Below are 8,954 nucleotides of genomic sequence, written 5' to 3'. Positions count from 1 at the left end.
TCAAGAAAAACGGTTACTTTTTAACGATACCAAAACCCATATTTTCTGTGCACTATCTTTATAGGTTTCTTAAAGAACTATGCTTTGAAAGAGCAGCATAAGAATCTTATCCCCAAAACAAAGAACATTTTCTGCATTATGCGATTCTTTAAAATCAGTAGCCTATTACAATATTCCGCCTTTATATTATTTCCCCAAAACGATGCAAAAAAATATAGAAAGGTATATAGAAAACAATAATGCACGTCTGTATAGGTATAACGAAAAGTCATAATAAATTCAGATATCACACTGCAGTTATTCACTATTTAATTGTGTTCACGTTGCTCCTGTTCTTTTTACTAGATCTTTGGACAGTTATTATATCCAGTTGTATCATGACTGAAGTGTCTTTCAGCTTGTTATAAAAAGATATGTGTAAAGGTAACATGATATGGTTGTCTTTGCATGCAAGCTTCCTCAGACATAAACAGCATTTAACGTAGTTTATTTAGGTCATTTTTCACTTTTTGGTATGGACGGGTGTCCTGACAATAAATAACAATAACTTACTTTTTTAAATCGAGAAGTTTATACAATCTGTCATCCATTCGTTAAGATAAAATATTTTACAGCTCAGTTTTATACATCTTCGGAGAGATCATGCGCACTAAGACAAAAAAAGTTGATTTTTGTCTTATTTGGAAAATACCACTTGTTGATAAAGCTACACATTGATGGTCTTGAATAAACACTGTTAAGACTGTTGTTTTCGTAACTGGTCCATAATCAAAACCAAAATAATGTGTTCATATTCCGTTGGACGTCCTGGATATACGGTCCAAATGCTTTAAAAACAGTTTTGTAACACGTCTGGAAACCCCAAAGACGCTTGGAAAGGCTCCTCCGTTTGGCAAACTGTTTAAATCCATCTTGTTTAATCCCTTTTTCCGTTCGAGGCGGTGAGGTGATGGGTTTTCATGCAGGGCGGGTGAGGGCATGCTGGGGCAGGAGTCTCCGGTGGGCTCTCACGTCTCCACGGGACTGGGCACCATGCTGTTGGGGGTGTCGGGTAACTGCGATGACAGAGAGGTCACATCACTACCAGACGAGTTACCCAGCGAACCCGACTCGGAAAATGACACCTATAGAAGGGTGAGGGGAGAGTTGGGAATCAGTAGGCTATAGGCTGTTCGATAGCTGTTAGCATGCTGAGACTAAAGGTATAGGCTACATCTGCGGCCCGAATTTGATTAAATGACAGAGTTTTACATACGATTTGCAATTGACATTTACATTAGCCTAAACAAGGTTGGTATGGTGTTACATAACAGACAAAATAAAGATAGGCTAATAACCAGAGTGCGAATTATCATGGGATCAACTTTTCCAAGGAATTTCTGTCTGAAATTTCGCGCGATCTCGTGAGCGTCTTTTCGCGCCCTTTCAACACATAAACAAATCGTTTTTTTTTTTTTTTGTTATTTATCGTTTTTGTCATACACATGCGATATGTAAATTTATAATGAAGTACTAAATATTGACACTAGATTATGTTATGTCGATGTAGGCTACCACCCGATATAGGCTTTGTTCTCTATTAATTGTTGCTACGAAGTTCGGACAATCTTGTAGTCAACTTAGGCGACAATGAAACATGTAAAAACCCAGTTAGCGAAAAGGCTATAGGCCTATAGGCCTATATGCCAAATGTTTTTTTTTTATATTAAGTAAAAAATTATTAGGCTACGATACACTGTTCGCTTGAAGCTACTGCAAAATATAATTTGAAATAATTGCCAAATGGCAGCGCTTTAGACCTAATAAACAATCGGCAGCCATTTTTTTTTTCATGAAAATGCTTAAATTATATGATTGATAATTTTGATAAAAGAAAAAGAGTCGGGATGGAATGGAGAAGCACATTAAAGCCTAGTTGTTAGGCCTTGTAATAATAAGTGTTCGGGGATGGCAGTCCTCACCAGCTGTTGGAAAGCAGGCTGGTCCAGGTCACTCTGTAAGGCAAATTCGCTTAAGGCTTTCCACGGAGGCTGATAGGTTTGAACTTCTACAGGATTTCCCTGGACCGTGGTGTCATGTCTAATCGGGCTGCCTGCCACCAGAGGCGTTCCCGTGAGACCTTGAAGATTCTGCAAAAGGTTGAGGAGAAACCTTAGCGACACAGCTTATCATATTTCACTTTCAAAGAATCTTAACACTTTAGGTGGGAGTTTCAAATGTGTTCAAAATCATTGAAAAAAAAAAAAATCACAGCCATCCATTATATCGCAGTTTGAATGTTTATATTATGCAGTGAAAAATTAATTGAACCGATAGATAGATAGATAGATAGATAGATAGATAGATAGATAGATAGATAGATTGTCAAAAAAGTTGCTGTCTTACATTTTTAAGTTGGCCTACAATCAGTTTGGATGTTTAAGTAATTTCAACTTAAATTAATCTGACTTTAATTTTTTTTTTTATTCTTATATCATTTATCAAAATAAGTTAAGCAATTTTCAACTTTTTTACGAGTTAAAGCAATGTAAAAACATGTCATAACGTAATGATCATATAATATTTTACAGTGATAGAGAAAACCAGGCTATGATAACCCTAAAAATTTGGCAAGCCTATGTAAAATCAAGACATTTTTAATCTCCATAAAGTCAGCTCGATTATTGCAATATTTGCAAAGAACCATTAAAGAAACTTTATTTGAAGGGTTGCTATAAGTTTAGTACCTAAAGCAAATTCGTTGATTGCCATCACTCATTAGAATTAAGTATAGCCTACAAAACTGATCTTCTTACCGTTTTGTCGCTGTGTTGCTGTTGTTGTAGTTGTTTCATAAGTATGGACCTCTTCTTGTCTTTGCAGCGCTTGTTTTGGAACCAAACTCGTATGACTCGTGGACTCAGACCGGTCATTTCCACGAGCTGCTCCTTCATTAGCGCGTCCGGTCGCGGGTTTGCGTTATAACACGTCCGGAGAGTGTGAAGCTGCTTTTCGTTTAATACTGTCCGAACACGCGTGGTCTTCTCAGACTGCTTATGAACGTGGTTCCGGTGAGGTGGCTGACGAACTGGCACAGGTTCTGCGAATAAAATAGCCTACGTGTAAATCACTTTTCGCATTGAGGGGTCATTTCATTATTTAGACACACTGCAGATGCAGAAGAGCACGCTTACTTGAAGGTTAAATTGTGCATAAACACATCGGTCTGTAGCCAAGTGCGTGTCAGTCAAAACACCTCTTAGGGCCTTCAATATGCTCTCAACTTTGCTGTATGTGCAAAATGTTGAAGGATCGACATAGGATATAAAAGTATAACATGCAATAAGTGCACCATCTTACAGAGCAATAAGAGGGTTAAGTAGTGACACATAATCGAACAGAACATTGAAGCTTTTAGTCAACTACCAGATGTCAAAGCATTACAGTCTAACATGCTAAACCGTTTATTTTAGTCAAATTATCTAAATGCAGTTTTAGTTCGCAATTAAACGTTAAAAGTACAATTTGTCGCCTATCTAATCAATAATGTATTTAAGAAAAAAAAGACATATCAATCTAACAGCCAAGAAAATAACAGACCTCGCTAACACTTAATTTTAGTGTTACATATGTAAAGTATGCATAATTACATGTAACTAACCCTAATCCCTAACCAAACCCTAATCCTAACCCTATTAATATTACTTAAATATATAATTAGGCTACACTGTAACAATGACACCTTAAAATAAAGTGTAGCCCAGAACTCTTTATTTATATATCGCAATATTGCACTTTCTTTTTATTAAAAAAATAAAACGCTGTTTCCAACCAAACGCATATACAGTTTCACATTAATTTCACGTCATGCTAATTCAATCATAAATATCATCAAACAATCTCAGCCAGCTACAAGTGCGTGCCATGAGGGGTTTTACACGAAAACAAATATCTTCAAACTGGCACCGAACACAAGCTACTCGGAAGTCTGTTAACACAATTTCACAAGCTGATTAGATGTAACAGAGAACTAAAGTCTGGGATCTCAGAGTGGCCGTTAGTAGGCTAATATTTCACAACAACAACAACTACTACAACAACGAAAATATTAATATTATTAAGAATATTAGGCATGTTATTTTCGTGACTTTGTGTACATACTGTTATTGTTGTTACTACAGCACCCTAATGAATTATAAATATAGACGTGTAACTTGGACATTAGCATTGCTTTTATTATTATTATTAATAATAATTTTCTCAGTAGTATTTTTATTGTTACTGCTACCTGGGATGTGCAGGGGCCTGTTGGAGTGAATGTTCCCGGGACTGATGGGGCTCCCGGCTGAAGCGCGCTCCATGAGCAGCCCGTGATCCGCCCGGCAGAGCAGCTCCTCGTCCCGCAGAGAGAACTCATCTCCCGGGAGCAAATGTCTGCTGCACACCGAGCATCTGAAACACTCCATGTGATACACGTTATCCCGGGCCCTCATCACCAGGTCACTGCTGCAGAAACCGATGTTGCATTTGGCGCATTTGATCCCGAATAATCTGCAAAATCCAATAGAAACATTTGCTTATTTTTACAGTTCGTTTCCGAAACCGTCCAACTCATCTCAGCTCGATTTTACAAGGCCACGAAATACGGATCGCAATCACAATTGTAACTCTTTTCTCAAAGCGTGTATATAATTAATTATACGTGTTACAATACACACAATACAATGCATTTATCCGTTCATGAATAATTACATAGGCTATTCCAAGCCGCAGAGTAAACAGTGTAGAGAGAGTAACAGTGCAGAGTAAATAGTAGCATATTTGTAAAGAATAATGCATTAAAACATTCAAACACTGTGTTTGACTGCTTTAATGCATTATTATTTACACATATGCAGTATTATAACTGAGGTTTCATATATTTACGAGAGCATATAGGCTAGGTGTGTATAAGACACAATGAACACATAGCTTATATTTCTTTACAAAGCAAACTTCAAAACAATACTAAACAAACACCGGTATTAAAAACAAAATCAAGCATGGCAAGGCTAAACCAAACATGTCTGTATTAGCATAATCACACTCAAGCCATGAAATATTGGAATTTTGCTGACAAATAATGAGTTTCCACTAAATAGGCTATCTTAGTTTTTTGTATGCTTACTATATACTGTATAATATCGGCTATTTTACCTCTGCAACAAAATACACTTCTTTAGTTTATGATAAAACTGCAAAACAGCATGCAGAGTTTTTCCACATCTCTAGATCGGTTTGGGTCAAGTATCTGTGAAAAAGAGGGCCTCGACGAAATTCCAAAGCTGTGAAATCACAAATATATGAGTGACTCGTACCGTACGTAATCTCTCTTGCAATAAGTCTTGCCGTCCCGGACGAAGCAAGTGCACGTCTCATCCAGGTACTGACTGCATTCTGCGCACTTCAGACAGGCTGCGTGCCACTCCAGGTCCGGGGACACTCGCAGGATGTACTGATCATGGATCTGACTTCCACAGCCTACACACATGGCGATTCCAGACTTCTCTGGATATGGAGAGCAAGGATTAGCTAGTGTCCTCCGACTGCGCCCCTATATAGCCTGTTTAATCCCCCCAAAACACCGCCGTCGTGCAGATATGCAAGATTATAGCTCATGCATCCTCTGTCGTTATTTTTCCTGCTTTATTTCATTATATTGGTTCGTGGTTTTGTACGTTTGCAGATAAGTCATGCTTAGCACAAAAAAAAAAAAAAAATGAATAATAATAGGCTAGTCGACATGAAATTATATTTTGATAGCCTATAGTAGTCTACTGGAAGAAAAAAAAAGTTCTTATTGTCTCGGTGTAATGTTAAACTAATTTTGCATTAACGATATTCAAAGTTCTTGTCGAACAAAATGAGCTAAAACAAACACCCAGCACTTACTTTTTGAATGATCCCCCATATCACCCAAGAAAGAAGGATGGGGTAGAATATCCACCATACAGGAGGGTTAAGGCAGAAGGCGTACAGATGAGGAAATGGAATGGGAAACTGCCTCGTCCCGAGCTGACTAATAACTTCTGGCCGAAGAGCCTGTGGGAAGAGCAACACACAGACACTGGCTCTGACGTCACCGGGGCCCTGACGTCACATGCAAACCTGGACCACGCGCGCCCCCGAATATCAGCAGCAACAGCCCGAGGAGGAGATCCGACCACGAGACATGTTTTGAATATTGTCTACCGAGGAATTGAAGATTAAACTCACACTCCTGTTTCTCCAAACATAACTGTGGAAAGTGGAAACAGTCGCAACGGTGAGCAAAACACACAAAAAAAGTAGCTGGAAATTCTTCGTTTTAAGTTAGGGCTACATTTTAGTGCCATTGAGGTGTTCAATGAGAAGCTGGACCAACGCATGAGTGTATGAGTATGCAGCGACATTGCGGGTTTAAACTGCATTTGATATACTGACATAAAACAAAACTTAAAAATATATTAATTTATTTTCAAAATATTCTGCTAACCCTCTTAAAACAAATAAACATTCAGCATATCATTCGTTTCGTTGATTTAAAACATTTCCATGTGAATTGAAGTCCATGTGTTACAGTGCGCCCCCTACTGGACATCAGGATATCTTCACATATAGTGTACATGCCTATCATATGGGTTCATGTTTGTAATAGCCTACAGTTCATAATCCGTTTTTGCCAGTCTGACAAAATGTATAATTTAGGTGGAAAACAACTGACTATAAATATGAAATAAATTCAACAGAAATGCTAAATTTCAGCTATGCAGTGCATTAGACAAAACGGCTTAGAGTAGGCTGTAAATGTAAAAAAATTGTTTGACTGCGAATGTAACGTGTTTCAAACCCGATTCATCTAATTAGGCACAAAGCGTTTCCATTGAAAATTACCATCGTAAAATTGTCCAACATGGATCTGCATTCTTCGGTTAAATTATTTAATCTGCTTCTGTGGAAAATGTCAGAAGAAGAGACTCACAGCACAAATTATTTTTTGGCTTGAACGACACGCACCTTGCATTAAACTGTGCATTTTATTGTGAATAATTCGCTGACATTTCCAGTTGGTAAAACTTAAAAATGAACGTTCAACTGCCTTAAAAGATTGAGTAAACTCAGTTTGAAGATTGTTTTCAACTCACAAATTGATTACTTTTATTTTTACTTTTGAGTTCAAAATCCACTCTTGTCACGACATTTGAAGTTAAGGAGAATAAATAAGTTCAAATAACTTAATTGAGCTGTCTTACAGCGTTCATGTTTCTCCTTAAATTAAACTCAACTGGTTTATTCTGTCAATTTTTTTGGTCATATTTATTCTTAAATATAGCTAGGGGAAAAAATTAAAATGCGACCATAATGAATAATTTCGTTTATTTCACTCTGAAAATGATTCGGACAAGACTTATGGTGAAAGTGGTGTTGTGTGAATCAGAGTGACCGCGTGTCGAACCTCACCTTTGACTTTGACCTCTAACCCCGCAAAGAAACACATTTAATTTAGGCTACTAAGAAACCATAGGCTCCATGAGGGGGTCAAAAATAGACATCTAGGAGATTGCATGTGGCCAATAGCCTATACTTTTTACGTTTTATTGGTTTTAATCAGTTGACAACCATTTGTCGGCGATTTAAATTCAATACAAACGGATTGAATGAATCAGATTGAACAAACACTGCGGAAAAAAAATGGTCGGAATACAATAATAGCCTAACTTTTTTATTTGAAAATAAAATGTACATACATAATGAATTTATCATTTTATTATATATTATATTATAATGTATAATTTTATTTTTTAGTTTAATTGAACAGTCTATCATGAATACATTCTTTTTATAACCATGCAGAAAGTAATAAATCACAATCTTTCCCTTTTGTCTTGACCATATTTTTGCACGTGAACACAACTCAAAGCACCAAATCCAAACACGCCAAAGCACTCGCGTAGCTACGGGTGGGCCTGGGTGGGCCTGGGCCCACCCACCTGTCAGTCAGGCCCATCTAGTCACTCAGTGGCCTCACAAGGTAGCCTAGGAAATTATGTTGCGATTATAACAATTTTGACCTATAAAAATAAATCTTATTATAATGTTTCTTGATTCTTGTTTGGTTGTCATGGTGATGACGAAATGCCCGCGTAGCGCATTTCGGAGTCAGACTCAGATGATTGCGAACAGCCCATCCCCCCTTCACAACGATGAGCACATTTCACAGAGGGACACTGAAGTTTAGCTAAGGAACGTTATGTTAAACTAAAATGAAACAGAGCAACAAGTTTGTGTCAAAAAGACCACGGCCACCACAGGAGGAAGATAATGCAGATGTTCAGGAGAATTGACTGAATCGTTGGACTATAACGAAATCATTGCAGTGTTCAACTCTTAAGGGGGTCGCACACTGGACGCGCAGCGCCGCGTCTAGGACAACTCTCACCTGAAAATCCGATAATGTCAGCAATTTTCATTCAAGCAGCTGATTTCTGTACATGAATATAAAACTAAACGTATATTGCAGCCGGGTGAAGTCAGATTCATTAACTACGATTTGAGACAAATAAATGTAAATTTAATATAAAACTATGTAAATATAGCGCTCTGTGACGCGGCAGGATTTTGAACAAGGTCCTGAGCCGTTGCTGGGCGCAGCGGACAGACGCCGCCGGTGTGTGTAGTGTACACACTACACTCAGAGAATAATGTGTTCGAATTTAAAACTGTGTGCGACCCCCAGCCCCGTCGTTTTTGATAACAGATGCATTTTAGGCTGTGCCCACCTGATTTTCTCTGGGCCCACCCACATTGTGATTCCTGGCTACGCTACTGCGCCAAAGCAGTAAAATTACATAAAATTACTAAAACAAACAAACAAACAGAGAACATTAATAAAAATCATACTCATAGAGCACTGTAAAAAGCTCATAGTCACTGTAAAAAAATATATGATCAATAAG

The 8,954-nt window shown here is 37.8% G+C and overlaps 1 protein-coding gene across 1 annotated transcript; it reads right to left on the bottom strand.

Moving 5' to 3' along the window:
- Window positions 1-470: 470 nt before the first annotated feature.
- Window positions 471-5,968, bottom strand: isl2a (ISL LIM homeobox 2a; the record flags this gene model as incomplete). The annotated part of the gene is made up of 6 exons (XM_081356488.1): window positions 471-1,124; window positions 1,962-2,129; window positions 2,796-3,079; window positions 4,262-4,530; window positions 5,337-5,526; window positions 5,911-5,968. 6 exons carry the CDS (start codon window positions 5,966-5,968, stop codon window positions 1,008-1,010), a joined length of 1,086 nt encoding a protein of 361 aa, XP_081212614.1. The 3' UTR covers window positions 471-1,007.
- Window positions 5,969-8,954: the final 2,986 nt, after the last annotated feature.

The sequence above is a fragment of the Scardinius erythrophthalmus genome, assembly GCF_964197995.2.
Source record: "Scardinius erythrophthalmus genome assembly, chromosome: 24".
In the NCBI taxonomy this organism is placed as follows: Eukaryota; Metazoa; Chordata; class Actinopteri; order Cypriniformes; family Leuciscidae; genus Scardinius; species Scardinius erythrophthalmus.
Note: the sequence above shows the minus strand (reverse complement) of the source record. Positions and strands in the feature narration are given on the sequence as shown.